The 18,025-nt window shown below is 46.1% G+C and overlaps 2 protein-coding genes across 7 annotated transcripts in view; one reads left to right on the top strand and one right to left on the bottom strand.

Moving 5' to 3' along the window:
* LOC149357661 (uncharacterized) overlaps positions 1-3,677 on the top strand; it is a 130,496-nt gene extending 126,819 nt beyond the window's left edge. For all 6 annotated transcript variants that reach the window (XM_089584818.1, XM_089584817.1, XM_089584816.1 and 3 more), the window contains one exon: positions 253-3,677. In XM_089584818.1, the coding sequence (XP_089440944.1) occupies positions 1,620-3,272 (1,653 nt within the window). In that variant the 5' untranslated portion in view covers positions 253-1,619 and the 3' untranslated portion in view covers positions 3,273-3,677. The remainder of the gene's footprint in view (positions 1-252) is intronic.
* A 1,597-nt stretch (positions 3,678-5,274) lies between these two features.
* LOC149357660 (uncharacterized) lies at positions 5,275-17,064 on the bottom strand. Its single transcript, XM_089576648.1, has 5 exons — positions 16,798-17,064; positions 15,863-15,941; positions 15,237-15,311; positions 10,994-11,124; positions 5,275-5,384 (listed from the first exon to the last, which is right to left on the bottom strand). The coding sequence occupies exons 1-5, from the start codon at positions 16,811-16,813 to the stop codon at positions 5,275-5,277; spliced, it is 411 nt and encodes a 136-aa protein (XP_089432774.1). The 5' UTR covers positions 16,814-17,064.
* Positions 17,065-18,025: the final 961 nt, after the last annotated feature.

Below are 18,025 nucleotides of genomic sequence, written 5' to 3'. Positions count from 1 at the left end.
CTGGCTTCTTAGTTTCGACATTCGTGTGAAATTTGTGGGCGAACCGTTTGGCACAGAATGTACCAGATGGTGTCATACGATTCAGCCTGTCTTGCAGCATTAACTTACTATTTAGAGCCTATCTCTCTGCACGGATTCGAACTGGCGACCTATGTTAGGAGTAATAATGCTCGTTATTCGATTGTTGCCTCCGTATCTGCTCATTTTTTATATTCAACCACACTAACATTACTTATTACCCCATCTGCGCAGATTCCTTCTGGCACTATTTGAAGCTGAATGGCTCGGCTGAGGATCTCGAAAAGCACCACAAGAAGGTCACACGCTACCTGGCACAGAAGTGCTGTGACCTGCAGCGGTAAAAATCTGTTCGAGCCAATAGTCTCTGTTATATGCTTGAATTGATTGGGTTAGCTCATGTGGTCACAAAACTCGTAATTTTGACTGTATTTCCTAACTCTCTGTATGGGACACTTAGGCACTGGAGTAACATGCAAATCTTACTGGAATTGGCCTACTATAGTGAGATACTGCTTTACCCAAGTTCTGCTTAAGGGTAGTCGACTACTCAGATGAGCGCACGGAAGGTTATATTTATGAACCAGACTGTTAACAGCATTTATGGACCATGCTAGCAGACAGATAAAAGCAAGGATCGGGAGTGTTTTGTAGTGTCCACTGGGCATTATTGAAGATAACATCCTTGTGATTATTTTCTTGTCATCCAAAGTACACCATCTTCCCTTTGCGGTCATGTTTGAGACTGTTCTGAGGCCGTGCGCAGCCAGACTTTTCAGCGTGGAGGAGGCGGCTTTAGACAAGGCATGCGAGCGCTCTGTTCCTGCACGCTAAGTAGATGTCGGATGAATCTCGAACAAAATATATGAACGACGCGCCAGGAATATGACCACAACCCTTCACAGATGTGCGGCGCGCAGTATACGACCATGCCAGCGACATGTCTTTCTGTTCAAACTTTCTCTAGAACCGCTGTCACTACGCAGAAACAGGCAGCAGTATCTGTACTAAGAATTCGCATCTTAAAGGAAGAAAGAAAGCGCGGAGATGTGCGTTCTGCCGGCTGACAGTACACCGCTTGCTTGGTGTTGTAGGCCTAACCTGCGCCTTACTCAAGATGTAGCGGGAAGTGCTTTTTAACTAGCCACCGACGATCACAGAAATGTGTAATCTTTTTACCGCCTCTACAATAACTTTATGGTGGTATGATTGGGCAGTTTATTTCCCCAACGTCTTCGTAACTGAAGCGCGCAAAAAAAACGGGCCAGTAGGACCGCCTCGCACTAATGGATGCAGGTTGCACGCACGGACTCAGTCTAAGCCGTCGACAGAACCGTCATTACAGGCCATGGTGCACTTGGTCACACATTGCATGCACGTCTCCGCCTTGATTTCTGTCTGGAAACAGCTTGGTTGACGTCACTTCTGCCAATAAAGTGCTCTGCATGCCAATGTCTCTCCCATTCTGGACGGTTCCCGCCAGCCATCATATGAAGCGGGGTGTGCACATTCTTCAGTTGTATAATTGAGGTTTTTAATGCATTATTCCTATGGGTTTACGTCGGGCCCATGCCAATTTGTCGTAAAATGCGGGTCGTTGCATGAAAGGGGAATGCATATTCGAGATTCCACTGTATGACTTTTGTAACATTTACGTGCATTTGTTGTGCTTGCATACTATATATTGTCGCGAGTGGAAGAAAAAGACGAGTAGCGATTGCGGCGCGCCGACGACGACGTTGCTGCTGGTGGACCTGCCTGTTTTGTTCTGTGCTCTCTGTCTTCACCCGTTCTCGCCGCCGGCCTGTACGTCAAGCCGTGACATTTGGTGGAGGTGCTGGGTAACGCATCTCATGCAGCGCACCCCGCCTCGTAGTTCGAGCCCCGTCCTAAGTCCTGGCCGTCGAGTTTTCTTGGAGGAGCCCTCGGCAGAAACTGAGACTCGCGCTAGCCGACGTCAGCAAGGCCAAGCGCCGGAATTCGGACTCTTGCCCAAGGGATCGCGGACTTCTAGGACAGCCAACGTCACCATGGCGTCCCAGTCACAACAAACCGACCCCGCGATTGCGTCGAGGATCGTCTACGTGCCTGTCACTCCAAGATCTGTCGTCCCGTTCCGTGGCGATGGCCTCGACGATGTTGAAGACTGGGTCCAGCACTATGAAAGAGTAGCTCGACATAACGGGTGGACTCCCGACCAATGCCTGCAGAATCTGTACTTCTCCCTGGAAGCCACAGCAAAGTATTGGTTTGAGAACCATGAGGCTTCTTTAACATCATGGGAGACATGCAAGAGCGAACTGGTGCGCACGTTCGCGAACCAACACCGGCGACAGCAAGCAGAAGATCTGCTCCACGCTCGCATCCAGGGACCCACCGAAAGCGTCAGGAGCTTCGTCGAAGACGTGCTGCGTCTGAGTGCCCGCGCCGACCCGCGGGCTACTGAGGAGAAAAAGGTACGGGCGTTGATGAGGGGCGTCCGGAATGACATCTTTGGAGGCCTCATAAGCAATCCTCCGACCACAGAAGCCGGATTTGTCGCCGAAGCTACAAATATCGAGCACGCATTGGCGACAAGAACCAGTCACTTTCAGAGACTGAGCGCCCTTCCTGCCGTCTCAAGTCTTGCCTCGTCTGGCCTGGGCGGAGTTGGTCTAGCCGATGTTCGAGAAATAATTCGCGACGTCATCCGCGAGGAGCTGAAAAAGCTCTTCCCTTCTCCTGAGCAGCCCGCCTCTGTCTCCATCGCGTCGGCCGTTCGCGAGGAACTGCGACACACGCTGGCGCCAGAAGACGTCCCAATTGTAGCTGCAGCCGACCCACCAACTCTGAGCTACGCCGCCGCAGTTCGTCGTCCGCCTCCCGCCCATCGCCAAGTCCAGAGCGCTCCCGATTCTGGCCTTCAACGCCGCGAGTTCCTGCACCCGTCTGATGCCCGCCTGGGACCGCCGAGACGCAGGAAGACCGACATCTGGAGGACTGCGGACCGGCGACCATTGTGTTTTCACTGCGGTGAGCCTGACCACATGTATCACTCCTGTCCATACCGCGAGCTTGGCCTAAGGGGTTTTAACCGGGCTGATCCGTGCCCCCGCTACGGTGAACAGCCCCGCGACATACAAGACTACCTTCGACGTTCTCCATCACCGGTTATAGCTTCTCCTCGCACCTCCCGGTCGCCGCCACCTCGCGGCCCACCATCCCCTTCTCGCGGGTCTCGCCGTGAGAGCCTTTCGCCAATTCGGGAAAACTGAGTACGGCGACGCCTGGAGGTGGCGTTGCCGGAGTCGCACGAAGTAAAGAACCTCCGCCTACGTTGGAATGTCCCAGCTCGACCGATGGCATCCTTGGAAGCGCGAATCGTTTTGTAACCTCTAGCAACGTGCACATTCTGATCGACGGACGCGACGTAACGGCGCTTGTGGACACCGGCGCCGATTACTCGGTCTTCAGCGGAAGTTTCTCTCGGCGTCTTCGCAAGGTTACCACCCAGTGGGACGGACCGCCCATACGTACCGCGGGAGGCCACATCGTAAACCCTGTTGGCAAGTGCACTGCCCGCGTCGAGATCCACGGTGAGACGTGCCCCGCCACATTCGTGATATTGGAGAATTGCTCTAAAGATGTTATTCTGGGCATGGATTTTCTCCGTGAATATGGCGCCGGAATCGACACAGAACAAAACAGGCAGGTCCACCAGCAGCAACGTCGTCGTCGGCGCGCCGCAATCGCTACTCGTCTTTTTCTTCCACTCGCGACACTACCTCCCCCTAGGGGCACCGTGACGGAGCACAATGCACTCAATAAAAAATTGGGCTGCCTCAACAGCTGTCGCCGACGGAAGTGCTCGGGACTCCGCGTATCGTGTTAGGTAGTCCGTCGCTATGATAACGTACCTGTTGCCCGACCGCGACGTTGGAAATGGACCAAGAAAATCCATTCCGACAGTGTGGAACGGAACAGGCGGTGGTTCGAGTGGTTGGAGAAGGCCAGCTGGTCGTATGGGCGGTGTTTTGCGCCTTTGACACTCTCGACAAGTTCTTATGTAGTGACGGACGTACTTAGGAAGTGTCGGCCAGTAGTACCGTTCTCGAATACGTGAAAGTGTTCGGCTGTAGCCAAGGTGACCAGCTGTAGGATCGTCATGGCAAGCTTGGGCGACCTCGGCGCGCAGGTCTTCCGGCACAACAAGGAGCCACTACCTCGGGCTGCTGTCGAAGTTCTGCTTGTACAATACACCATGCATTATCTTGAATGTCGGCAGTATGCGCTGGAAAATGCGAGGCACTGCAGCTTCGTGGCCCAACATCAACAACATGCCGACGCTCGTCGGTACAATCTCCGTCGACGCGACGTCCATTTTTACCCTGGAGACAAGGTCTGGGTGTGGACACCGGTGCGCCGTCGAGGTCTCTCCGAAAAACTCATGAAGCGCTACTTCGGCCCGTATACAGTTGTTCGCCGCCTCGGTGAACTTAATTACGAGGTGCTGCCCGAAGGAACCCGACCGTCATCACGTCGTTCACCCCGCCCTGAAATAGTGCACGTAGTGCGGCTTAAACCTTATTACGCGCGATGATCGCCTGGACCCGAACTGATTTTACCACTCCCTTTTACACTGGCCAGCAGGAGTTGCTGGGCGCGTGTGTGGTTTTCCTTCCTGTGCTCTTGCTTCCGTGCTAGCATCGGGACGATGCTTCTTTATAGGGTGAGGTAGTGTCGCGAGTGGAAGAAAAAGACGAGTAGCGATTGCGGCGCGCCGACGACGACGTTGCTGCTGGTGGACCTGCCTGTTTTGTTCTGTGCTCTCTGTCTTCACCCGTTCTCGCCGCCGGCCTGTACGTCAAGCCGTGACAATATATCCCTGTTCTTTTTCTTCACTAGGACAGTCTGAACAAGAGAGACCTGCTGAAGAAAAATTCCGTATATATGTAAATAAACAGTCAATTTGCTCCAAGTGTGGTGTTTTGTGCCTGGCTGTGCTGCAGGAATGCATGGGATGTTCAGAGTCAGACTGCTGCTCTGTAGCTGCATATTAATTGACATCTGAGTAGTCGACTATCCTTAAGCAGAACTTGGGTAAAGCAGTATCTCACTATAGTGGGCAAATTCCAGTGAGATTTGCAGGTTATTCCAGTGCCTAAGTGTACCATACAGACAGTTAGGAAATACAGTCAAGTTACGAGTTTTGTACGCACATGAGCTTACCCAATCTATTCATGCATATAACAAGAGACTATTGGCTTGAATAGATATTTACCGCCGCAGGCCACAGCACTTCTGTGCCAGGTAGCGCGTCACCTTGTGGCGCTTTTGGAGATCCTCAGCCGAGCAACCCTTCAGCTTCAAATAGTGCCAGAAGGAATCTGCACAGATGGGGTGATAAGTAATGTTAGTGTGGTTGAATATAAAAAATGCGCAGATCGAATAACGAGCATTAATACACCTAACATAGGTTGTCAGTTCGAATCCGTGCTGCAAGAAAGGCTCTAACTTAACTAGTAAGTTTATGCTGCACGACAGGCTGAATCGTATGACACCATCTGGTACATTCATGCCAAACGGTTCACCCACAAATTTTACAGGAATGTCGTGACTAAGCAGCCAGACTTTAATGCCTGCCAGACAGATATACATATACTGATCGATATAGTTTAGTTTTGAGCTGTGGTGCTCGAGCATCACACTGCCACCTGTTATTATTTTATTCCATTATCTAACCACCTCGGCTCCCATGGCAACTACTGGGATACACTGCTGCATTGGAGGCTGCCATCTTGGGTTCTATCCGTGGAATCAGCACAACTCTGAGGCTCAAAACGCAACCAGGCTGAGAACGCAACGCAATGCTCTAAAATTACTACCTCGGGCTAATAGCTCTGGGAGCAAAGCTTCACACACTGGTGCGTAATATTATATTTCAGCAAAGCAGTAGAGAGAAAAGCCCTTTGATCAATAACAAATTTTAGCTGGAGTTTAAAAACCCACTTGCACTCTCCGTAGGTTTGGGACTTGGGGGAAACAGAGAGGTGCAGGAAATTGCAAAGCTTTTCAAGCAATTTCAACAAAACTTCAAAAATTATACAGCCCCTGAATTAGGGATGGCATACATCAAAGTGGTGACAAATGGAGTGAGAAAGTTCCTTACACAGTGCGTGCACTGATGAGGAATGAGGAGGATTTAGTGTTTATCTGGAAGATTAACAGCAAATAAAGTTTATTGCGCATCTCTGCTGCCTATGAAAGGCTAACCGCCGAATTCATAAGTGCGCCTCAACTCGATACTCAATCTCCACTCTGTGGAGTGGAGAAAACAACTGCTCTTCCATTTGATGGGCAGTTAGGATTGAAGAATGCCACTCGGCATTTCTTCAGACAAGGAGCTGCTCTAGAGACCTTCTTCCAACTGCCGTCCCTCGAGGAAGCATGAACGGCAAATGAAGATGAGAATAAGGCGAAAAATTGCCTTTGGCTACAAAAAAGCATGGCATGGCTATTAAGTGTCTGTTTTATCACGCTGCACCACCTTAAGAACACAAAGAACCTCACCGTTTATTAGCCTAGTAAAACATCTTTTGCAAGCTGCCTGACGAAAGCAACAGAGAAAAACTACCGGAAACGCTTGCACATCTGGCAACCTTTGCCACCAATGATGTAGCGTCTATGTAGGCATTTACGAATGGTGTAATAACTGCCGTTCGTAAACTTGTGGGAGGTTTCGCTGGCCTGCAGAGGCCAGCGGCGAAGCTGAGAAGTACCAAAATGGGTTTGGATTTATGGGGTTTAATGTCCCAAGTGACTCAGGCTATGAGGGATGCCATAGTGAAGGGCTCTGATAATTTCATCCACATGAGATTCTTTCACGTGCACTGACATCGCACAGTACACAGGCTTCCAGCATTTTGTCTCCATCAGAATGCGACTGCCGCGGCCAGGATCGATCCTGTGTCTTTGAAGTCAACAGCTGAGCACCGCAACCCCTGGGACTGCTTCATCATCAAATTATGCATTACATAAATGACCCTGCATCACAGAAAAGGACTAACAATCATGGCCAAACTGCATTTACAGCCAAAAGTTGGCACCGTGAACCTGCTCCCCACATCCAAAAGCTTGCACTTCAGGCCAACACATAGGAATCAGATTGTCTCCCAAACCCCATGACACTGCCTCCCAAAGGTGGCAGCGAATAAGTGGGCAACAAAAAAGTAAACTGTGGGTAACAACTTGAATGTCTTGCATCACGCTACAAGGTGATGTGAAATTTGAGGAAAGGCCCCAAGAACCACATAATTTTTTTAGGTTTTCAGAGCACTCTTAGCCCTTTAAATGCCAAATGTTTCCCTAGAAAACATACCAGAAATTTTAAGCAATCAATTTTTTTGTGTACTTCATTATTCTTGAAGCCACTTCATTGCATACACAGGGGTAGCTGCAGAGCAGTCAGCTCAATGCACCGATTGTGGTTGACAGCACTCAGACATACAGACAAGGGACAGAAACAAAAAAGACGATGGCACAGGCACTGAACTTAAAAAACTTTTTCCAGAACTGCCGACATACTGCATAAATACCCACACCACAGGCACCAACACGAAGCGATTTATGCACTCGTGGTAACAAGAAGTGGTATGAGAAGTAGTGGAAAAACAACAAAAGCTAGAAGCAAAAACCAGAGGTCACAGCACAGGATAAAACCAGAACAAGGTGAGAGAAAAATTTATAAGCAAGTCATTTTTAAAAGACTGCCAACAGTGGATAGGTTTGACCAAAAGAATATTTAAGAATTGGTTTGATAAAATGGAACTGAAAAACCTTATGCACAAACACAGACCAAGCGCAGTGAAAAAAAAGATGAAGGAGAAATGGCATGAAAAAACACGCAATAGAAGCAAAATGGTGTTTGGGTAAGCAAACGAGAATTGAGCAACAAGCGAAGGTGAAGTTTGCTAAAAATTAAAAGGATAAAAAGGGAATAAAAACGCGCATGAGCCACAAAGGTGAAGCCAACAGTTAAGATGGTTAAAAGTGGAAGATGACGTACAGTGAAGCCGAGAGATAAAATATAAAAAAAGTGAAATTCAATAACCAGTATGAAGGCAAAAATCAACGAAAAACACGAAAAGAGGGAAATTGGCGGAAGAGGCAAGGCATATACCACACATGTAGAACCAGGGCTAGATCAAGTACGTCTAATAAGAAAGGCAATCCTCCGAGTGAAACGAAGCGTGTTCTTTACATTCACCCCGGAGCCTAAAAATCTCTGCGGCTTCCACCAGTGCATTGCGTCAGCTTATTCCGGGGCTCTATTAACACAGTGGCTTTTTCGAACTTTGGGCAGCATGGCTTTTTTGGGTCCCATTATCAGCAGTGGACTTGCAGGTGCCTAAGAGATGTACCCGATAAATCAGTGTAATGCTCTCTTAGCCTTCCATTGATGCCAATGTATACTTTGCAGCAAGAAAAAGGGATTGAGCTAGCACTTCTTGCGCACGCCGCTAAGGGTTTCTGTGCAATGCGGTGCAGCCTGTTTCTTTTTTCTTTTTCATTGACAATCCTAGAGAGGTGCCATAGGTGATCAGGGGGGGGGGCAGCAAAAAAAAGCATCTACTCTATCTCTCGAATTTTCTAAAGGTAAATTTCACAGAACCTTAAGAATGTCGGAGAGAAAGCAGCAGTAGACAGTGCCTTTTCTGACCCCCTAGCACCTATCGCAGTTGTGGAATCCTAAATGAAAAAAAAAGACGCTGCACCACGCGACACAGAAAACCCTTAGTGTCATGCGCGGAGGGCGTTTAATCAATCCCTTTGTCTTGCCGCAAGGTATACATTGGCATCAATGAAAGGATAAGGAAGCATAAGATTGATTTATCGGGTACATCTCTCAGGAATCTGCCAGTCGTGAAGAGCAAAACCGCAAAACTGTATCGCACAGAGGCAGGTGACAACACAAGGCCGTACTGACAACTGAAAATTTATTGAAGGCCAGCAGTGCTTATATAGACAAGTCGCATGTGTAATCTGCAAACAATCGTAAAGAGGCAAAAAAATTCAATGGCAACCATGGACCTGAGCAAATATGACAATCACCTGCTTAAAAACGAAACAAAAACAACCGGGGGAAACACAGACAGAAACGCTAATTTTCCTGAAAAATGAACACAGTAGGCATGCTGACACACTTATCTGGCTCCGACCTCAAGATGGCAACAGCCTCGACAATTTCTCTTTCAAACTGCTCCTTTCTTCATCCAATAATCTGTGTGCAATTCAGTTTGTGATAGCAGTCTACAAATGAGACAGTGAGTGGGACTGCAAACGCCTCCTGGTCTACTCAAGGAAAACGAACACGCATGCTGTTTAAAACAAATGTGTAAACATCTACCACTTTGGACAATATAAACCTGGCCACAGCTGAGGGGAATCTCGTACAACATGCCCGTTGGCAGTACTTTTTTGAATGCCTCGTGCCATGTGCAACGGGGGTGGTGTACACGATTCCTCTCAGCTGTGGGCGATTTTATACCGGCCAAATTAATAGATGGTGAAACATTCCCTTGCAAGAGTATCAGCATTCCTTGGGTAGGCCCGGACGACCTTGCCTGCCTGTCCACTGTCGCAGTTGTAAAGACTGTTATCCTAAACTGAACTGCACATTATTATTGGATGAATACAGGGCCAGTTGGAAAGAAATTCTCAAGGCTATTGCCATCCTGTGGTCGAAGCCAGATAAGTGTGTTAGCATGCCTTCTGTGTCCATTTTTCAGAAAGAATTAGAATTTCTGTTTCCCTCCCTAGGTTGTTTTTGCAACGATTGTTTGCAGATTACATGCGCAACTGATCCATATGAGCACTCATTTCTTCAATAAATGTTCAGTTGTCGTACCACCTTGTGTTTCGCCTGCCTTTGTCCCATCCTGTTTTGCGGTTTTGCTCCTCATGATTTCCTACCAACTGGCCTACAACCACGTCCTTCGGAATCTGCAAGTCCATTGCAAAAAATGTGACTGAAAAAAGCCATGCCACCCATGTTCGAAAAAGTGCCATTGTGTTAAAAGCACCCGAATAAGCTGACATGACGAACTGGTGGGAGCCGCCGGGATTTTGAGGCTCCAGGATTAATGGGCAAGAACACCCTCGGAAAAAAAGATTGCCTTTCTTCAGGATCTGTTTGACCTAGCCCTGGTTTTATAAACATCTTGCATGCCTTGACTTTTCTGCCAACACCTCTATTTTCGCGTTTTTGTTTGCTTTTATCCTTCATACTCATTGAATTTCATCTTTTGATATTTTGTCTCTCTCATTTTTACAGTAGCTCATCTTCCTCTAGTCATGTTAATTGTTGGCTTCACCTTTGTTGCTCATGTGCATTTATTCCCCTTTTATTCTTTCAGTTTTTTAGCTCACTTCACCTTTGTAGACCAATTCTTGTTTGCTTGCCCAATCACAATTTTCTTTTCACCGCATGTTTTTTCTTGCCATTTTACTTTTATTTCACTGCCCTTGATCTGTGTTTGCGTGTGGTGTTTAGTTACGTGTTATCGGACCAGTACTTAAAAATTTTGGTCAAACCGTTCCACTGTTTCACGCGCTGGTGGTCTTAAAAATGACTTGCTTAAAACTATTCCTTTAACCTTGTTATAGTTTCATCCTTCCATGCTCTATAGTCTGGTTTTCTGTTTCTAGTTTGTGTTGTTTTCCCACTATTGGTCATATCACTTATTGTTGCCACGAGTGCATAAAATTGCCACCTGTTGGCGCCTGTGTTTTGGTTATATATGCAGTGTTTCGGTGATTCTGGAATAAATCTGTAGTCAGAACCTGTGCCCTCATATTTTTTTCTTTCTGACCCCAGTCTGTGTTCCTAAGCACTGTCAACCACAAAGGATCAGCACCAACTAGACCCACAGCTTGTCCTATTCAAGCTCAATGCATACTTCCCAAAGAAATGCTATGCCGAAAACACTGTACTTACAGTAAAGCCTGCTTGACTGAGCGAATACCACTGGCAATTCGCAAATTCCCAGCCTGCTCCTGGTTGCTGGCTCAAGCCGCACGCAACTTTGTGGCTTGCACGACTTCCACGCAACTCTTGGTCCCTTGAAACTGAAACATAGAGGGATCAGTGAGAGATATCAGATTTGATATGCTTGCATTGCTGCAATGACTAAGAAAAAACGATATTTTCCATAAGAACCATTATTATTTCACACTAGCTTCGCAGAGTAAACCTCGTTTATCACAACCTCGTTAACACTGACATACTGCACAGGCCCAGCCTGACTGCATCTAGTTCTATGGTGTCAAATGCTTGTTAATACAGACAACCTCGGAACGGGCAATCAGCTCCCAGCTTTTGAGTCATAGATACTCACAATCTCAGTGGCAGGGTGACACAGTAACAAGCATTCCGCACCACTTGCTCTCGCTTCATTGCAAAAGAACTCGCACAGCAGACCTGTCCTCCATTTTGCAGTGTGAAAATAATGAAATTCAAAGCATGCACACAAAATGTAGACCTCTCTTCGAACAGAGCTTCATAAATACGGGTATAATTATTGTAATTAAATCTACCTGCAGTTTTCCATTTATCCCAAAATTTCATGCAACTCGACGAGCAATAAGCATTAAAAAGGAATTAAAATAGCCAGCACTGTTTAAACAATATAGCTACGAAGAAATACAAGACATATCCACTACTCTCCAGTGGTTCTTTAGCTTCATGCATTATCAATCTGCACTTTCTTACAGGCACATTTGCACGCGAAAATTGGGTTTAACCAAATCTTGATGAATCTTTCTGGAATGCAACAATCAGGAGAAACCACTTTTTACTAAGAAACAAAGGGCCCTATACACTGCATCACAAGCGCAGATAGGTGCACTTAAGACTAAAGCCCCTTCCATAAGTCTCCAATTTGCCTTTCCTCTGCAAGTTGCAGGATCCCTGTCCGCTGCTTGTCGAATTTCGCTATCCCGCCTTGCTAGTTCTCCCACTGCCCTTCTCAAACTCTTGGAATTCTGTTGCTCTAGCAGTCATCAGCTGTTACTTATTTTTTGTTTTAGCACTACACACTCCATGGCAAAACTGCTGGATATTGTACTTTAAATAGGTTTGTAGAGCGTGCAAGTGGCTTGCAGCTTGACGAATAGGTGAGAAAAAAATGCGGAGCCTGACGAATAGGTGAGAAAAAAACGTGGGTTATTGATATCATAGCCGAAATGAAGAGGAAGAAATGGGCTTGGGCAGGAGATGTAATGCAAAGGCAAGATAACCAGTGGTCCTTAAGAGTAACGGAGTGGATTCCAAGAGAAGGCAAACGTAGCAGGGGGCAGCAGAAAATTAGGCGGGCGGATGAGATTAAGAAGTTTGTGGGGATACGGTGGCTGCAACTAGCAAAGGACAGCGTTAATTGGAGAGACATGGGAGAGGCCCCTGCCCTGCAGTCGGTGTTAGGCTGATGATGATGACAACCTAGTGAATTTACCTCGCAACAACTGCTGCAGCCTGATATTTTGTAGAGCAGCACAATGGCCTTCATTTTTAGAGTGGTGAAGTATTCAGCATTTTGTTTCAACCATGAGTGTAAAGGGAAGATATTTTATGTTGCACGAAAAGAAAGGAATTACATGCATACTGGGCTTTGGAAGAATGCCCTGTGGACATTACAAAACACTGCCATCCTTGCTTTATCTCTGCCAGGTAACAAAATTCATTATTCTCCAAATACTTTGGACAAAGACAAGCTGCCGTGCACTCATTCGAGCTCAGTGGACTTTCCCTCAAACCAATCTTCAGTAAATAATATCAGGATAAGGCAAATGTAACTGCAGTGTATTTCAGTGAGTCAGTGCCTTTTACAGAAAGTTTTGGAAACAAAGTTTATGAGCTTTGTGAGCACATGACAATTGCACAATCTATTTACATAGGCAAATGGGAAATTTGCCTTCCTTTACCATTTGCCTTCCTATTCAATTTATGCACATTCAAACGATATTTACCGCTGTAGGCCACATCAGTTCTGTACCAGGTAGCACATGCGAAAAGAAAGCCTCGATAGCGTAATAAGTAATGTCAGTGCGGTTGACTATATATCTTAAAATCCAGGCCATATCTCTTGGATCTAAGCTTGCAATATTTCTGCATAATACTATACTGCAGATACAAACAGCAAAGCAATACAGAGAGACAGAGGAAGTTTTCAAATGAAATGAACAAAATATTTAGCTGGCACTTAAAATCACTGACCTGTTACTCAGCATGAGGAAGGAAATAAGAGGGAAAAACGAAAGAAAACAGGTGCAGAAAATTTTTAACGTTTAGAAAATAATAGCTTTAAACAATTTTTGGAAATGATGTATCCATTACTTTACTTGGTTTTAAAGGGTTTAGTGCCACAAAGCGGCGCAGGCTGTACAGGGCGCTATTGTAGAGGACTGGAAAATTCTTTAGGTGTGCTGACATCACACGGTACCTGGGCCTCTAGGATTTCGTCTCCATTGAAATGAGACTAGTACAGCTGGAATCGAAACTGGCTGGAATCGAACCTGCCTCTTCCGGGTCAGCAGCCAAGCACAATAACCACTCAGCCACCATGATGGCTCCCATTTTGGGTGACATGCATCAATGTGGTGACTGACGGGGTTGACAACGTTCACTTCAGAGAGGGTGTGCATTGATGAGGTTATATAGTTCATTTCTCCCTATGCCACATAATTAGACAGGTAAAAATTTATTATCCGCATATGCTGCCTATGGCAGGCCAAGAGACGTAAGACACAAAGCATATGTCCACAAAACGAAGGCAAAAAGAGCACAATTTCCTGCTGTGAGTAACCACTTTACTATCCAAAAGGATAGTCAGCTTCTTTAAAAAATGTATGTCCTGCTTATGCCCATTTATGATTCCTGCTCAGATTTTAATTCGCATTTATTTCCAACCAACTCAGTTCTCCCCCAATCTCTTATCATTATCCCTATTGTTTTCCTGAGTGGTTCACCGCACTGTTCTCAATTTTAAGCCTTTTATAGTGTACCCCACTTTGCCCGACAGCTTAGCAAAGGCAAAGCAGTTTAAAATTTCTTTTTGAGCATACTGCAAAACGCTGCTCGTAACTTCTGAGTGCATGCCTAAGGCAATACACCCCTTTCTTATTCTCCCAACCATTTCTTTCAAATGCTCTATATCTGTGCATGACCTGGTCGAGGTGTATTACTGCATTTCATAAAATGGCCTCTTTCCTGATTATTAAGTATTGATTTAGCTCTGATTTCCACACTGAGTATTGATGTCCTCAATCATTTACAAGAATTCATCACTTATACTACAACTCACCACTAATACTACAATAACATGACATCAAATATAACTGAGCGGTTCTCCATGAGATGTGGGTTGTGCAAAGTAAACAACCGCTGATTTCAGGTCACTGCAGTCAAAGCTACAAAGTAGCTGGTGCAATGAAATGTTAGTTCTAAGAAGGTTTGCTCGTTTTTTTTTATGCGGGCCCAAGTGAACACAGGCTAAGCTGCTTGCTGTTTGATGTCAGTGCAGGAGAAAAATCCCCAGGTGGCCAAAATTATTCTGCAGCCCTCTGCTATGGCACCTCTTTTCTTCTTTAACTCCCTCCTTTATCCCTTCCCTTGCATCATGGTTCAGGTGCCTATCAAGATGTGAGACAGTTACTCTGTCACTTCCTTGCCTCAAAAACCAACTTAAAATTTTTCAAGGATAGTTTCAAGAACGCAGACGTACAAATTGTGCAGTATAACCACATGCCACAGCAGCCAAGTATGCTGCAAGGATGCTATGCCACACAAGATTTGGTGCCATCATACAATGTTACTTTACTGACTGACATTTCAGTGTACAAGCAAGAAATACAATTAAAGTATTATTGTACAGCACAATGTTTTTAAAAAGATAAACGAACATTTCGGCCCTTTTAGAGGACACACATGCATAACAGGCAACAGGTGTGGAATAGTCACTGCACCTGAAGCAGGCTCAACTCCTTTATAATAACAGCGCAGTGTCAAGAGCTACATGAACGGCTATATTTCGTACAAATTTTCAGTTCATGTAATTATAAGCTGAGGTACTGCTGTAAAGTGCATGTAGAGTTCTGCATGCATTTTTAAACACAGCAGTGAGCCTATGTTGAAAATATTTTCAAAACAGGCAGGTAAAGTATGTATAACTAAAAAAGATAATTACCATGAATGGCTTGGAGGGATGGCACAGCTGAAGGCAGGAAGCACGCATGGCCCAGCAGATGCTGGCAGCTGGCAACTGCAGATAAATAAGTCCCGACCAACAGCTGTCAGTGCCAATGACAATGTCATGAATGAAGACAAAACAAACTGTCGACTGCTTCAGAAACTAAAATAAGGTATTAATATAGGAACACAAAAAGCAATGAGGTGGCCCATGACAAAATAAATAAGGAGATTGTATGTGAAACACCTATACACATTCTTTGAGCACATTTACATGACTGTCATAACCACACTGAAAGATGAGCTGGCTGAAATACCATTTTTATACATGACGAAAAGAGCCCAACTATTCGAATATAGCATGCGCAGGCTTTAGTTAATTACTATTAGGGTGCCTTGCACCAGCGTCTAATGTATTCTTAAATTGAACGTAGCAACCAGTCGACCAGTTTACCTTGCATAAATGAGAAGAGAGAATGGAAAAGGCAAATAGCAAGGTATCTCACGTCACAAGTGAGCATGATACGACAATTAGTAGTGCATTTAAAAAATCTGCACACAAATAAAAACAGCAAAACATTTGTCGAGTGGCAATGCAAGTAGGAGCAAAAGAAAAAAAAATACCGAAGAACACTGGTGAGTGAGGTGCAGGGAGGTCTGTGGGTAGGGTTCCGTGCCTGGGAACAGTTCCGAGCGCGGAGAACTGCGGCCGGCAGTCAACCAAGAATAAATAAGAGAAAGTAAAAATGAATAACAAACCATCAACAATTGCGAACGACCTGAAAGCGGGCCGCATAAGCGAGGCATACAGCAAAAAGCTTGAAATCCCAAATAAGTGTGCAGTTGCATTCCCAACAGTTCAGTGCCCTGAAGGAGAGGAAGCATGGACGCCTACAGTTCAGGGAAGACACAAGAACGACCTAACTGACATAATATTGCCAAATTATGTTCCAATGACTAGTAAATATGCGCCAGCCTTCCACACGCGATCACTGTCTTCGAAAAAGTTTGCAAGACGAATATTAAGAAGTAAGCACTGATCCGATGAGCACCAACACCGAGCAAGATCATCCGTCGTCTGTTCGCAGTTCGCCTAGCGCGAGTGCTTCATCGCGCAGCACTGAATAGCACAAATCCATCCGATAGGTACCAGCCGCGAGCAAAATCCCCCGTTGTCAGTTCCCTTGCCTGTTCTCAGCTGGCCAGGCAAAAGCGCTCTCACCCGCGGCACTCATCGTCGTCTTCTACGCAGTACAAATCCATGACAGTTGAATGTAGTAAACATTGTCTGTAGTTTTTCGCAGCGCTAGCAAGCGATCGAATAACTCTGTTGTGATCTCTGGTGGCATTCTTATTTACCACGGCACCTGAGTACTAGACGCAGACATAGACTATGAAGCAACACTTATCACGCAGGCTATACGCTCGTGATTTTCTGGCAACGCATTATAGCTGAGGCAACCGCACGCAGACTGTCTCCACTGCCATCCCTATATAGCTGCACACTAATAACGCGTGTGAATACAGATCAGTAATAGAGAAGCGTTGACGGGACTCACCGATCATGCAGCTCATCCAGGCTTAGTAAAACCACGCCGTCGTCTTCATTGCCTTTCCAGATGACAAGGCGTCGTAGCGCTGCCTTTGTTCATGGCTTTGCCCGTCCAAACACACCGATGTTGACTGGGCGTAATACTCGTCGTTGGCTTCCAAAACACGCTTCTGTTCTTCACACATGTCCGCCGCACAAGCACTCAAACAATGCCATGAAAAGCCAAATAACACGAAACGTGAAGCAACGCACGCACAGCCATGGCGCCGGCGGCAGCGGCTTTGCCCTTGTATTTGCGTCAAGGTAGATGTACTATGGTAGCGTAGGCTCCATAGAAGCCCATACGTTCAAAACATGGCGGCTTGTGGTGCGCAGCCAGCGCCGTCTTCGAAATGCGTGGACAACTAAAAACTGACGTCATAATTAAAACAAAAACGCGACGTCAAAGTCACGTGTTTTAGTGACGTCATATACGTGACGTCAGCGTCAGGTGCTGCTTGGCGGGAAAAATAAACTGCTGAACGCCGCGACGCTTCAGCGCGACACCCAACACGAGAACGAAGAAAGAAGACACGAGTGCCGACCACCAACGCTATTTTTAGGTAGTCAGTTCTCGTTGTGCCTTTTTCCTTCGTCCTCACCTCAGGTGTCGCGCTGAATGTCGCAGGTGTCGCGCTGAAGCGATGAAATGTGACGCCGCCAGACAGGTTATCGCTCGCACATCGTGCAACCGCACACCTCTTTTTTGCGTACGGGGGCGCCATGGCCACAGACGATGCCCTTTGGGGGCAAAAGCGACAGAACCGCACCCAACGGAACGAAACTAAACAGAAGCGCTGGCAAAAGGCAAAAGCGGAAACTGTACACGAACGATGCACACCAAGAACTCGAGCAACAAGCAACGAGGAAAAAGTAGGGCTAGCAGAATCGAGTTTCAAACAAAAGCAAGCAGAATGGTCAAAAGATATGACCAGGGTATTACATCAGAGCACCGTCAACCTTGGCATCGTTCCGCTGCCATTGCCGCTACTCTGAGCGAACGCTGTCATAAATTTTTACTAAGCAAGCGCTATACTTTCTAACAAAATGCACACAACTAAAATATTTTAAAAAGAAATCACTGCAATTGTTTTTGAATGCTTTTGAAACACAAAATATGTCCTAATTATTTTCCTCTTCTAGTTGTTTGTCCACTCATTTCATTTTGGCGCTTTAGTTCCACCCATAATTTGATG

Source organism: Amblyomma mixtum, chromosome 3 (genome assembly GCF_055824585.1).
Source record: "Amblyomma mixtum isolate Tamu chromosome 3, ASM5582458v1, whole genome shotgun sequence".
NCBI classification, from domain to species: Eukaryota; Metazoa; Arthropoda; class Arachnida; order Ixodida; family Ixodidae; genus Amblyomma; species Amblyomma mixtum.
This window is presented reverse-complemented; position numbering and strand designations above follow the sequence as displayed.